This window comes from Electrophorus electricus, chromosome 13 (assembly GCF_013358815.1).
Source record: "Electrophorus electricus isolate fEleEle1 chromosome 13, fEleEle1.pri, whole genome shotgun sequence".
Classification (NCBI taxonomy): domain Eukaryota; kingdom Metazoa; phylum Chordata; class Actinopteri; order Gymnotiformes; family Gymnotidae; genus Electrophorus; species Electrophorus electricus.
Genome location: NC_049547.1, coordinates 8,199,259 through 8,213,879, shown reverse-complemented (window position 1 = coordinate 8,213,879; position 14,621 = coordinate 8,199,259). Strand labels below are relative to the sequence as shown.

The 14,621-nt window shown below is 39.8% G+C and overlaps 2 protein-coding genes across 2 annotated transcripts in view; one reads left to right on the top strand and one right to left on the bottom strand.

The window, feature by feature from the left end:
* LOC113571324 (ryanodine receptor 3) overlaps positions 1-2,743 on the bottom strand; it is a 145,620-nt gene extending 142,877 nt beyond the window's left edge. The window contains 1 exon segment of the mRNA XM_035532477.1: positions 2,518-2,743. Coding sequence (XP_035388370.1) covers positions 2,518-2,568 — 51 coding nt within the window. The 5' untranslated portion in view covers positions 2,569-2,743.
* Positions 2,744-5,848: 3,105 nt separating this feature from the next.
* The window catches only part of LOC113571355 (formin), a 61,905-nt gene continuing 53,132 nt past the window's right edge, over positions 5,849-14,621 (top strand). The window contains exons 1-2 of the mRNA XM_027000238.2: positions 5,849-6,029; positions 7,127-8,916. Coding sequence (XP_026856039.2) covers positions 7,248-8,916 — 1,669 coding nt within the window. The 5' untranslated portion in view covers positions 5,849-6,029; positions 7,127-7,247. The remainder of the gene's footprint in view (positions 6,030-7,126; positions 8,917-14,621) is intronic.

The following is a 14,621-nucleotide window of genomic DNA, read 5'->3' as shown; positions in this document are numbered from 1 at the left end:
AGTAAGGAATTACAGTAGCAAAAACCATATGAACATGCATATGTGTGAAGGGTGTGTGTGTGTGTCTATTTCTGCACTTTCTATTAAAAACATAAACTCAGTTTATGAAATAATGTTTCATCCTGCATTGGAAAAAACTTTTACCTTTTACCTTTTTTATCTTTTGTTATATTAAAGAGTATACCTTCCAGGCTTGGCAGTAGGGGCATTTATAGAAGCGGAGGATGAAGAGGCCTGCAAGCACCCTCTCTGCACACATCCAGTGTGGCGTCATGAATTCTCCAGCCCCCGCAGGTAGCTTGCATGCAGAAATGGTGACTCACGTCTCTCTCTGTTTCTCACGCACACAGTGCTTATCCAGACATGCAAAGCCATGACGTTATGCAAGATTGAAGATAAACCCACAGGCCACCCAAGTCATGTGCATTGATACCGAAAGAGCTGCAGGACAGCTGCATTACTAGAGGAGTTTTGAAGAAGCTCACAGAGCTCTGCTCAGCAAGAAAACGCAGTTGTCCTGCAGTAACTGGGTAGAGTACAATATTCTCACACTGCTACTGATAACCGTTATATCCCCAAGACGCAACTTATCCACTCATCTGTGAGTGTGTGCCTGGTTGTGCTTCATAGGAAATGGTTATGCAAAAAAACTTTACAGTGTAATGTTATAATTGGCCAGTAAGGTCTTTCTTCATTGTCCATTTGAAAAAAATCTGCATCAAGATGCCCTGTAACATCTGAAAGAGCTCCATGGTAACTGAGGTCCATGGTAACTAATGAAGATCTTTAGATTTCAAAGTCTAATCCGATTTCAGATGTACTGGTATGTGGACAGTCTAGCGGGTGAGTTTGTCTCACATATAAACTGGGCCCTTAGCTAGTAGTTGACCAGTGAGTACTGACAACTTATATGCTAATTATTGTTCATCGTAGTTAAAGATATTTATAAAAGATCAAAAACGTCACTGTTGCATTATAAAACATTCCATCAGATTATAACAGATATGTATTGTGGCCAAAAATAATGGATTTGTCAGGCAATTTGTCAGTAATGTCAGTAATGAAAATTTGTTCTTCAAAGCAGTCTGTCTTGGAATGCAGTTATGCACATTTTGAACAACCCGTTATGGGATATGTATACGCCATTCAGATCTATCCTATGCCAGTCAAGAGGTCCCAGTGTGCGGGCACACTTTTGGCTTTCAAAAAGGAAAACAATCCAGACATGAAGAGAGAAGCATTGAAACACATTTCAGGTTATGTTTGTAGTTGTTTGTATTATGTGTTTGTTTTAGCAATAATTTAGTTATGAATAATAATAGCAATAGTCATCTTTATTTACTTAGTACTTTTAAAAAATCAACTGAATTTAAAATATTCATTATAATGCCATCCCTCTTTCTGGTTCCTGTCAGCACGAAGAAAAAAAAAACATTATTTGTATTAATTCAAAACACAGGTATGATGTTTTACTACGTCTGATACCTCGATTACTGTGTGCATCCTCTGTACTGACTACAGACGAAGATGATTGCGCTATTCTGTCAGCCTGTCCAAAGCCCATTCTCACGTGCTAGTAGTGCGTAATTTGGAAAGGGGCGGCAACCACCACTGAAATCAACTTCTGAAGCCGTAGGCTACAGAATGTCAAAGATATATATTGTAGTATGCATTTAGCCCACGCAAATTAAAACAGTCACCGTTTGCCAGTGGGCTTCTGCGTGTTGCCTGAATAAAGCATTCTTCATTCCAATCTAGCAGGTGGCAAAGCGATCAAAGGTTAAGGGTAGATAAGTCAACAAGTGTTTTAAGCTGTTAGGACACTGATTCAATCTCTACTTCACGACAGAGGGTTTTCATTAATCCACATCTAACAGCACCACTTAACCTTTGCCTTCTGAAAAACAGAAATAAACCGTGGTGATAAATCTTTTTGCAAAGCAGTTTTGCTACCACCTGTATAGTCTGATTTTAGCAGCGACCACGCTTTCCCGGCTGAGTTTGTGCATCCAAGCTGAAGTCATTCAAATGGAGCCTAGCTCGAGGTGTATGGAGAAAACAAGTCAAGGACGTGAAGGTTGGCGTAGATTAAGCACAAAGGAAAATGCAGTTAAACGCCTTATATCGAGATTCACCAGTGGCAGCAGTTCAACCATATAGCGAAACAGAAGTTCCGTTCTACAACATTGCCTTATGCGATGCGCAAAAAAATATCAACCTTGATGAGACCCTACATCTGTCAGCGAGAACTGAGAACAGAAACCTTCTTACAGCCTAATAAAACACGGTGAAATCTGGACCTGTATGAATCAATATGAAAAGTGACGACGGCTTTTATCCCCCAAAATCAACAGATACGGCATCACAAAATAAGAAAATGAACCGCATTTCTCTCGATCTCATGTGGGTATTTTGTGTCAGTGGGCACGCGACGATGGTGCTTGTAGGGGATAAGACACAAAGACACACTTTCCGAGACCTCAGAGCACGAGACAAAAATGAGCCCAAGCTACTTACTGTCCGTAAGAACTGTATCTCATCTTCCCCTTCGCCTTCAGCCATGGCCATTCTGGAGCCTGCTCAGACTTTGTTAGCCTCCGCTGTGGGCTCGCAGCTCCTCGCCGCCGCTCCTCACTCCTGTCGTTATTAGCATATAGCTAATCCACAGCCATACAGGGGAGCCTGAGGAGCCCAGGTACGCTGCAGCCTGTCACTCAAGTCCGCTCAGTACAAGGCGCCAGCGGTGCTGTTCCCGGCGCAGAGAGTGCGCATCGGCACTCCAAGACGTGTCGTAGCGAGTGGGAAACTAATCGAAGCTGTGTTCCGCTCAAACGCGGTCTTGCAGTCAAAATACGGCATTGGGGTCTTGTCTTTGACGTCACCATTGTCGTTTATTAATGCACATGTTAAAGCGTGTTGTTTCAAATAAAGCTTAAAGGCACCGGTCGTGACACATGAATGGGCTACAAATAGATTCACTGTTATGTTTAACTGTACTATTGACTCATGCAATAGGCGATTAAAAATGTTTGTCCCCCTTTCACTCCTTTAGCCTATATAGATGCCTCTGTGTATTTAGATTATATTTCTGAAATGCAAAGGTCTTGCTGTTAAAACAATAGCATCCTTGTCATAACAGCTTCATTGGCGCTTCTTTCTATTGGGCTTCTTGCAATCATGATATCACGATTAATCATATCATACATCAGCAAAGATCTATCTAAAACCTGCCTTTCTCACATTTTAAGAGCTGCTTACTTAGACGGAAATCCTAAATGTTAAATGCTGGTAAACCTTTTTACACGTGCACAGAGCTTTAGCCGGAATAGTACAGTAATGCAGCATTCTATGTATGTGCAATGTATGCGCTATGTAGGTCCCTAATGTATACCAGGAGAGAGATGGCCGCAGTCGTCTCCGCACAGGCGTCCCTACATAGATCATAACAAACGAATGAAACAAAGTTCATCGCTACAGTATATGCAGTATGCAGTACATTATTTATATGCGACTTAATTCTGAACTCGAAGACGTAAGAATGTTGTTTAAAAATACATTGTATAAAAATACAAAACATTCGATAGGCTAGCTGTGGTTATAAAATCAACTGCAGTTTTCATAAGATAAAGATGTTTTAAAAAATAATGTGTTTAAATTAAATCACAGTGGATGTTAAAGAGTTCAGATTGGAAAAAAAACAACTTTTGGTTATTTAAACAAATCCATTAAACTTTCAACAGGATTACAGTGAGAGAACTTTTGTTTGATAATTTGTTTATAATCCTTTTTATAAAGATTGTTCTTTTGTAATCAAATATTTTTCAAGTTTGTTAGTTGATAGTCTATCAGTGTATTTGCATCAGTATTTCTGCACTGGCAAGTGTAACGTTATCTCATAATCTGATATTTTTAGGTTCTTTTTTAAATCCGATTTCTGCCTGAACCAGACCTACATGATGAGGTAGTAAGTGAATGTCCGTGGTTATCTGCTGCCCTCTACTGCCCTAACCTCAAAGCAATGATGAATTTCAATGGTCAATCGTATCTGTTTTAGATGACACGTCCACACACGTTTGATCTTTTACCTTGAAAACTAAAGACATGTAATTAAATCTTTTACATTCTAATACCCATTCTGTTACACAAACTAATAGTTGGTCAGAACATATAAACAGACAAAATACCTGATTTGGCAAGTCGCTTCCGTGAGATTGTCTAATTGTAGCACTAACATTTTTCATTCATCATTAATCACTAATGAGATGCACGTTAGAGTATAGCAAGTACAGTATAGTAAGTATTGTAAGTTGCAGTACAGCAGCACCTTTCCAATCCAGCAATGAGCATGTGCTATTTGCTATAGTTCCAAAAACTGAGGTCAGTTGCTGCATCTGATGGACATCATGTGGCATTAGAGCACACTGAATGATGCCAAGGTAAGCGACTTCCTTTCATCAATAATGCAGAACACACAATGGCCTTGAAGCCAGCTGTTACAGTCCTAGAGCATTTACCAATGAAAATGGGCAGTTGCTCCATTCTGCTGTGATCCTCTGGTCCAAACACTGCACCCTCAAAAAACAGCAAAAATGTTTTCTTGTCCCCATATTAACTAACAGCCTTAAGCAACATACGATTTTTAAAGCAATGATTCAGTATTTTGTGACATTTCCACTGTTTTTACAGTAAGATTCTTCTCAGTAGAAATAAAGTACCATGAGTATAAATATACTATGAGTATAAATAAATGCCATGATCAAATATATGCTAAATATTTATTTAGCTCTGCTTACCAAACTGCATTGTTATCATCAAACTCCAAAATCTTTTTTAACAATATGCATCAATGTATGTGCATTGGACCAACAGAATCATGTAATTACCTTTATAATCAATGCACCTGAGTTTCAGTGTTCTGTTACATCACTACCTTGTGCTTCATAATATGTGTTACATGGGTGAAAATTGATACTAAAATATAATTTGGTTCTAATGTCTAATGTCAAATCATTTTAATGCTTTTCAGGCAGTGTAACTCAGTGGTTAAGGTACTCAACTAGTGACCAGAAGGTTGCCTGTTCAAGCCCCACCCTTGCCAGGGTGTCTTTGTTGGACCCCTGAGCAATGTCCTTAACCCTCAATTGCTTGAGTTGTGTTCAGTTGTAACTGTAACTTGCTTTAAGTAAAAGTGTCAGCTAAATTCTATAAGTAACTGGGACAGTCATGTTCATATGTCTTAGATATGTTGATGTGTGTAACAGCACCATTTAGCACAGTGTGATAGCAATAACATAATAACCGACTAAACTATGTTATGTAGTATGTACATGACACTTGTGCATCCATCCAAGTAACATTTATAGATTACAGTCACTTTTGTTATGTTACTTGTTTTTGAACTACTCATTTTCTTGTACATCCGCAATCACAAAAGCAATACCCTCTGTGTATTACACAGAGTAGTTTTGGGATACTAATCAGAACATGTCTATTTAAGAGCGGCTGATTTAAAAGTGGTTGTTTTCCCTACGGGAATTTCACCGTCTACAAGTGTATTATCACCTTCGCGTTAAGTGAGCGCTTCAGGGGCAACTGCTGAACGTATCCATTTAAGAGCAATCAAGCTATCATTCGTATGCTAAATACAAAAAGGTTTACTTTTTTCGATTGCTTGGTTTAACCAGCCCTATCAATATGTAATCTACGACGCGACCACATTCGCTGTTGGTGCCCTTTAAGTTTTCGGCTATAGCGCGTATGGACGTGGACCTCCCTGCTTCTTGATCTCATCTGCACCTGAAAATCCGCAGATGCCCGCAACGCTCCTACTCTTGAGGCATGACACAATTCAAGTAGGCCCCTACACAGCTGCGGACAACCAATCACAGCAGCAGAACGGAACGCTGCCCTTTCTAATAGGTGCAAGCATCTGTCAGACACAAGGTGAGAGCGCTGTCCTCCAAAAGACAGAGCTGAGCGCTGGTTTGTTTTAGGGAGAGCGAAGCATATCCGTCATGCAAGCGAAAATGGTAAGCGCGTGACTCACTCTCTGCACTTTAAATACCTGATTGTTGATTTTGTAGTTGTTACGTAACATTTAGATACTGCGGAACGGGATGCATGCAGGTTGTAGCTCTATTTGTTGAGGCACAACAAGAGAACACACAACTTAATAACACGCTATTTCCTCACAGCTGTGATACAGGGTTGCTGGAATAACTATTTACTAGTTATGTTTTTTCATTGTGAACAAGCTGTCGTTGGTGGCTAAAGTAACCACACGAATAGCAGCGACTCATTGATGCAAATATAAGTTCTCAATAACTGTAAATGAACTCAGTGAGACTATGATCTGTGGTGAATCTTGGATTGTCTTGGTCCCAGTTTTTATATATATATATATATATATATATATATATATATTTATATATATATATATATATATATATATATATATATATATATATATATATATATATATATATAGTTATATATATATATATAGTTATATATATATAGTTATATATATATAGTTATATATTATATATATATATATATATATATATATATATATATATATAGTTATATATTAACTACGGTTACTTATGGTTCAGTAAACTATGGTTTATTTAATTTTGTATTTTGTACACACATTTTTAAAAATATATTTATACTCTGTTTTGTCCTGGCCACAGTTCATATGATTTCTTTTATTATAATCTCTTTTTGACAGTGTTCCAGGAAATGCTCTTTCAGGCAGTTGGCTGTAGAAGCCTGATATTGCATAATAGTGTTTTATCTTTGTTTTGTATTCTAATTTGTATTCCATTCCTTACTATATCACTCAACATGTTTATAAGAAAGAATTCAGAAAATATTTGCCAGTAGTCATCATGCAATAAGTTTAAATTCATATGCTGAAATTATTAAGTGGTCATCTGAAATATTCTGCATTTCTGTGTAACCTGAGACATTTCATTCTGATTTGACAGAAGTAAACTGAATTTCCACTTGTGCTAATGAAATGTTGCATTGTCAGACATTTTATAAAATGTTCTTTTTATTCCCCTGCTGCAGTTCTTGAACTGCTTTATGATCATATGCAATGCCCCCTTATCTTTTACAGACCATTGATCACCCAGGTGATGAAAACCTTTTAAAACACTCGGTTCTTTCACAAGTGTTCCACCACAAAAGCCAGGAATCTTGGGATAGCTTGTCCATTTGATGCGTGTGCAATTAATTAAATGGCTCCTATAATGGAGGGCACACACACAGTACTTTGTCTGTACAAACCCATCGAAGAGTCCAGCCACATCAGCCTGTACTTCCCCACTGAGAGGGCTCGAGGCTGGACAAGCTCACCTCGTGACCACCAACCCCTGTACACTAATCAGCATGATCATATGGGTGAAAGTCTAGCTTGGGCCAAACAAAGAAGCCAGTCTTACAGGCCAGCAGGCGACTTCTTACAGGCCTGTGGCGTGACAAAGGGTGCTTTAGCTAAGCTTCCCTGGCTATCTGCAGAACATTGGCAGCTGCTGACGGATCTGCTGTCTCTGTGCAGCGACTGTGCAGCCAGGATCAGAATGGGCAACCAGGATGGCAAGCTCCAGGGTCAGCCTGAAGGAATTGAGGGACATCTAACACATGGTCTTAGCAGCAGTGATCCTCAGCATGCCCTGTCACTGTCCCCAGAGCATAAGACAGTGGCATTCCAGGTCAGAAAGTTGAAGAAAGAGGGTGGAAAGAAAATTGACAGTGCTGAGGAGTTCTTTCAGGGTAAAATGAAGAAAGTGGAAAGCACAACAGCTTCGGGATTTTGGCAAACTCATTTGGAGGCAGCTGGACCCCAAAAGGTGGATGTAAATCCAGTCTCTGTTCTTGCCCCAGATACCTCCAGCTCAGATCCCTGGGCTAACAACAGCAAGCCTTTTCTGCCAATGGAAGTACCATTCCACACCACTCAAGAAGGTTGGGACATCAGAGAGGACTCACATTTATTTGGGTCAGAACTGGATCTCTGCCCTGAGTTGGCTGAGTTTGAGGACCCACTCTGCCTGGGTTATGGAGCTCCATCTTATGCTTTCATGGAAGAGTCCTTTGACCATATCCAACAGGAGCAAATGAGCAGGGAGAATAACATACGACCCAGCAGAGAAAGCAGCTTTACTGTAAATGAGAATTTGAGAGAGATGCCTGGAGGTAAGACCACCACTCAGCAGTTTGATGAAATCAACAGAAGGGACCTGATAGTTAAAGTGATGACAAAGGATGCACTGGACCACAATTCCACGCTGTGTGCCAAAGGGGCTTCCTTTTGTGCTGTTAATATTGTGCCTCATACCTGTAATAAAAATTCCATCTTAGGTCAGCGTCCTTGCCAAAGCATCAAGAAGAGTCAAGAAGAGGTGACGGCCATAAATGAAAACTCTACTCAGGGGAACAAGTGGGAGTCAAAAGTCCAGAATAGATCTTCTGAGGCAATAAGGCTTCCAATCTCACTCTGTGTTCAAGCTCAGCCTAGATCCTCCAACTTAAGATCCTGGACCAAAAGCCCCACATCCCCCTCCCTTTCTGAGGTTTTCAGTGTGTCCTACCCACCAACCAACAATCTCCAGAGCATGTCCCCTGTCCTGTCACCACTACCCTCCAAGCTGTCAAGTCCCCAACTCAACCACCGCATTGAACTACTGCCTGGAGAAAACGGGAGCAATGACAAGAATGGAGATAGGTGGTCCCATGAAGCAGCTCATCCATGGGCAGAACAAGGGGACCAGCCTGAAGTCACATCAGAGGTTATAGATCAAAATGGCAACTGTAGAACTATTGCAAGGCTGGATCTGAACCTCAGCCGAGAGGTAGCTGGGAACTCCAGATGGAACACTACCAGCACAGCTGCTTCTACAGCTACAGGTGAGTGAAAGGTGACATTTTCTATGTATCCCAAAGCTGAACATGTTTTCTAGGAAAGCTGGATTACCCACATTAATTTGATTAAAACACTTACTGCATGGGTCCAATAATAGCCAGCAGGTAGATCTGGGGATATATAAGTTATGAATTGTAACAAATATTTTTGTAGTCTTCAGTTTTGGCATAAGGTTAATAGAATATTTTTCTGTCTGTTGCAAAAAAAACCCCTTAATTTAGGTCTCTCCTTTCATGACCTATTTTGAAATATTTTGCAAGCAATCGTGTGCATATATTTACATATGTGAGTGGGAGAGTTCGTATTGTAGGCTGAGTGCCCCCAACATGCTACCCCACCCTGCGCTCATAGATCAAAGTGACTTGATCAGCCTTTGTTTCAAAGATTTGCGCTGCTCCCATAATGTCAACTGGTGGACTGCCAGTTTGCTGTACACCTCTGGATCTACATCCTGTTGAATTAAAGGAATGTTGCCTTGTTTTTAAGTATCCAGACTGGCTGCTTCATGGGAATTACTTAGAAATGAGGATTAAGGTTCTGTGCTGCTTGAACAGAAAAATAACTTTGTCTCATGGGTATTAGGGACAGCATCAGTAAGGAAGAAAAAATGTACATTACATTTATGTTTAGTCTTATCAGTAAATCCATTGTAAACATCACAGACCTCAAATCAGTGGATTATGTGATTTGCTCATGAACTATCAGACATTGTACCTTACAGCTCCTTTGTTGGGGGATGCTGCCAACCCACTCCAAGCTGTCCTGTCTAATTTCCAACTCACCTGCTAATTTGATCATAGATTCATATTCATGGCAGTGCCTATTTTGGTTCTTCTGAGGGGCTGTCTGGTTAGACAGGGAATATCATGTAAAGGTCAGGTCTCTGTTTTTGGCTAAAGCCATTAGGTCATGATCATATTAGACTCACACAGTAACAAATGTATTATCAACAAAGCTTCCTGGAATGTATATGTCAAAGATCAATTCATTCATTTAACAAGATCAATTAATTACATTTATATATTGCAAATTATACAGTTTGTATAGATTTTTAGATATATTCCCCACTTAACTATCAGTCTGTAATGATCTTGTACAGATAACTACTCCTGCCATCCATCACAAGTACAAAGTTTCCAGAGAAACAGGATGTTTCAGACAGAAATTCTTCATCAGCTATGCAAGCAAAGTGCTTCTGAACTGATAGTAGGAGGAACCAGTCTGTATATGAAAATGTTAGATTTTTTTTTTCATTTTTTTTTTTTAAACATCTACTTTTTCATATACAAACTGGTTTCTCCTACTACTAATTCAGAATAATTTTGTGTACTTCACTACAATTTTGAATATATCTACATTTCTTACTACAGTACACTGCAGTATACTCACCTGGAATCTGCTTCAGATTTATATGTATATAATTTACTTTTCTGTTCATACAGCTTCTGGTACTGCCTTCACAATGTAAGACATATGCACTTTGAGTAGCAAAATGAGCAACTGCATTGCACGTGTATTCTGTACAGCATGCCTTAGTTATAAAAAGCCCTCTCCTTCAGATGTGGACATTTGGATCATGTGAAAAATCAAAGTTGTTATAGCATCTCTAGTGATGAGATACTTCTTTCAATAATTGATTACTCGTGAAATGTTATCAGGGCAAATGTAAAGGAAAAATAGCACAACAAGAACAATGTTGACAAGATTTCCACCTGCCCTTCACAGTTCCCCAAGTGGGTGCAAGTAGTTCACAGTTCTTAAAGTGGTGCAAAGTCAACATTAAACCAACACCAAACCAAATACTGCAACCAGATACTGGTTATTCTCATATATATATATTTATCTCTGTAAAACCTCATTTAACTACACTTGATATATGTATTGCCTTGTGTAGTATGGTATGATATGGGATCCAAAAGTGTGGAATACATTGGTTTGAGATCAATTGAAATGTACTATCCATGCAAGCATAAACTCTAATCTGTGGAAGGGACTCATCGCGTCATAAACAGTCCGAAAGCAGTCTCTCAACAATCCCCATGTCCTCCAGCTCAGAGAGTGGATCTCAGGAATACCTTAATGATATAAATGAATCAGTCCGGGTCATATGAAATGGATTACTCCTGAGAGAGCCATTTGCCAAGGTTCTGTTTTTTCTGTCCTGGCAGACAGCAAGAAATGTAGAGAACACTACGCATTCTGTTCTGAGTTCATGTGAAAAACCCAGACAAGGTCCAATTCTTTTCCCTTAATGAAACTGATTCTGATCCATGGGGCTAAAGAGGACGCTTTTCTCTCTCAGTGTGGTATGACGAATCCAGAATAGCTCCCATCGATTACCCATAATTACGCCTTATGTGTAATTTTTCTGAATAGGTCACACAGTCTTTCAGGCAAGTTCCTTTTTTGAGGTCCTGCATGAGATGCAGCTGCAGATTTACCATCGACACTTCAGTTTTCACTGATTCACTCTGGTAAATGTAGCCTTTATCACTAAATTCAATATAGAGAAATACAGTAAAATCAACCAACTATGGAGTAATAGATTTCTTTGTTTTATCTTTTCTTTGTTTTGTTTTTTTCTCTAAAAATAAAGAAGTCAGATTGGTGCATTTCACAGCAAATGTTTGCCAGTTCAGTAGAGGATAAGTGACTCTGCTCGTTTTTAGCTGGCTTTTTTCTTTTTTCTGCGGCTGTACTCGCCACGTGAGGAGGACTAGCGAGTGTTGCGCTGTGCTGTGTTGTAGCTCCATCTGAGCCAGCAACGCGCTCACCCTTTCTGCTCCCTGCAGGCTGCTTGTGTCTGCCGGAGGCACACCCAGCCAGAGGAAGAGGAAGGACAGCTGGCAACACGCTGCCGGACCTTCTGGGAAGTGGCCCGGCACATGAGTTACAGTGCAAAAGTCATCAAAGTGACAGAGGCACCATGTTACCATGAGTGGTGAACAAACACCCTAATCTGTGTGCTTACAGTGGCTTGCTCATGCCATCACTGTTTGCTTCTATATTTTAATACTGTAGATTAGTCAGATTGAACACATTTGTTTTTCAACTGTGGGCTTAAGTTTTGGCTGAGATTATACTGGCTGTCCTCCATCATTTTTTTTCCCCACATCAGGACACAAAGGATCTTTCTCGCTGTGTGAACCCTAATACAGGCTTAGCAGCATGCTACATGTCTTTGAAAATCTCATTTAATTGAAAGTAATGTCTTACAGGTGAAGCTCACAAAAAGGATTGCGCTCTAAACTCATAAGTGTATTAGGACAATGAAAAAGCAGGAGGAACTCAGGAGAGTCATCGCTGATAGTATGCAATGCTGCTGTTTGCTTTAAGTCAAGCTTGGTGCACTATAAACGTAATGATTACACAGACATTTTTGCTACCAATTCATGACATACATATAAATGTACAGTGTATTTTGGTATGCCTTTCACAGTGACTCTGTGAATGAGTGTATAATTAAGTGTGTATGGAAATGAACCTTTTATCATAGACACTTTTCATCATATAGTGTTTTTGGTCTCAGGGTATCCAAACCACACTGGACATCTGACCTAAGCTGTTGTTGGTGTGTTATTGCTACAGTGGCTGAGCCATTTGGAGTGACAGAGTCTGATACTACACCAGCTCATGTGTTTGATAATGAGCTTAATGTCAATACTGATAGTTGACATCAGCAAAAACAGAATAAGTTGTCCCAACACCTGCCAGTCAGGGACACAAATTGCTCACATTCCCAGCATATGACATAATGTAAGAATTATCCTGATAACCCTGAACACTCTCACATACACACACTGCTATATATATATACACACACACTCATATACACACAGAGACAGCTATTGTGTTCACACTGTCTGATTTACTTCATGTAAGTTTACATGCTTGTCCATCAACACCATTCTGATAACTGAATATGAATTCCCCCCCCCCCCCCCACCCCCAAAAAAGGGTGCAGTCATTGTTACTGAAACACCTGTGTTAGAATATTGCTATTGCCAGAATAAAGCTTTGCAGGAAGACTAAAAGGTCCAACTAATGTATTTGGTTTCTCCTGTAGGGTGCAAGATTGAACGCACAGTATTTGATATGAGTTGCCATGTAGGGAGGGTGAGATATTTTCTGAGGCTGAGGTCAATGTAGAACATGCCACTCAGACAAAAAGTAATGCACACCAGTGCAGCCATGTGGCATTTCCATGCAGGTGGGTACAAACACTCAGGCTGCACGTTGCTAAAAACAGAGTGAAGGAGAGCATGCATAGAGGAAAGGAATCTTGATGCTTGCCTTTAAACAAAATGCTGCTTTTAAGAAACTGAGCTAATTATCCATGACTGGGTCTGCATCCTGAAGTTAGATAACTACCTGAAATCCTTTCCCTCGTACTACTGATCTCTCTCTCTCTCTCTCTCTCTCTCTCTCTCTCTCTCTCTCTCTCTCTCTCTCTCTCTCTCTCTCTCTCTCTCTCTCTCTCTCGCTCTGTGTGTGTGTGTGTGTGTGTGTGTGTGTGTGTGTGTGTGTGTGTGTGTGTGTGTGTGTGTGCACGTGCATGCCTCAAAATGTATCTTAAGATCACTCTAATAGTACCCTGTCATTATCTTAAAAGCAACAGGACCACAGAGTTTACCAAAACTACGTTTTCCTCAGACCTTTGTGTTCAGACTGAAGATTGGGTATTAGTTCTAGGTATTAAGAGTGGAATACAACTTTAAATTTACAAGAAGTATATGTCTGAGCTTTACTGCATCTAAATGGGTGGACATTACTCAGTACAGGGTGATCTGTGTCAATAATGTACATCTACTGTGCAAGAACCTAGGTAAAGAGGAGGTTCTGGAAAACAACCATTAGCTTACTTGCTGGCTGCTGTTTACTAAGTGCTGCTTTTGATGACATGCCTATTCTTGAATGCCATGAAGTCTGACACTGGAATCCAAACAACTCAAAATAATCTGAGATTTCTGGGAGTATATTGGGCCAATAGAATAAAAGAATTCTTTATTGTTTACAAAAATTCGATCTAAGCTATGAATTCTGCTAACATGCTAATGTGGTGATGAAAAGCAGTGAAAGTCAACAGCCACAATGAGGCACTCTGCCACTCACAGTCATCAGGTGATTTAGTTATTTAAATTTAAAAAATAGAAGACAATTTTCAGAGAGATTCAAGATTACAGGCAAGTTTCATCAAAGTATTCCAGTACAGTCGGTAACTACATGGAAGTTCTTAGTGCCTTCACTAGGCCCTCTGCAGCCAAAGCTGACTGTGAACTAGCCCTCATGTGACTCAGATAAGAATGGAAATCTATTCCTATGAAAATCTGTAAGCCTATGATTTACGATTCAAATTCAGGCAGGACATGTCCACAGTGGCTCTAATCTCAGCTGCAGGACCCTTCTTGTTTTCTTCAAATGCCACATGCTGATTAGACTGGAGAAATGAACAAAGCGTGCACTGACATTCTGGGAAAGCATTTTTACACTCCTAATGTTCACTCCATGAACTGAAATGTAGCAGTCTTTATAATCAGCATACTGATTTTGTATTACGTTAGGTCAGTCTTGCTTAATGTGAATTGGTTTTTGTCTGCTTTTGTTGTGCACATAGGCATACATGTATTGGTTAGTTCTGTTCATTCACCTTAATAAAATGACCACCAGTGGCAATCTCTGTATTGTCTCA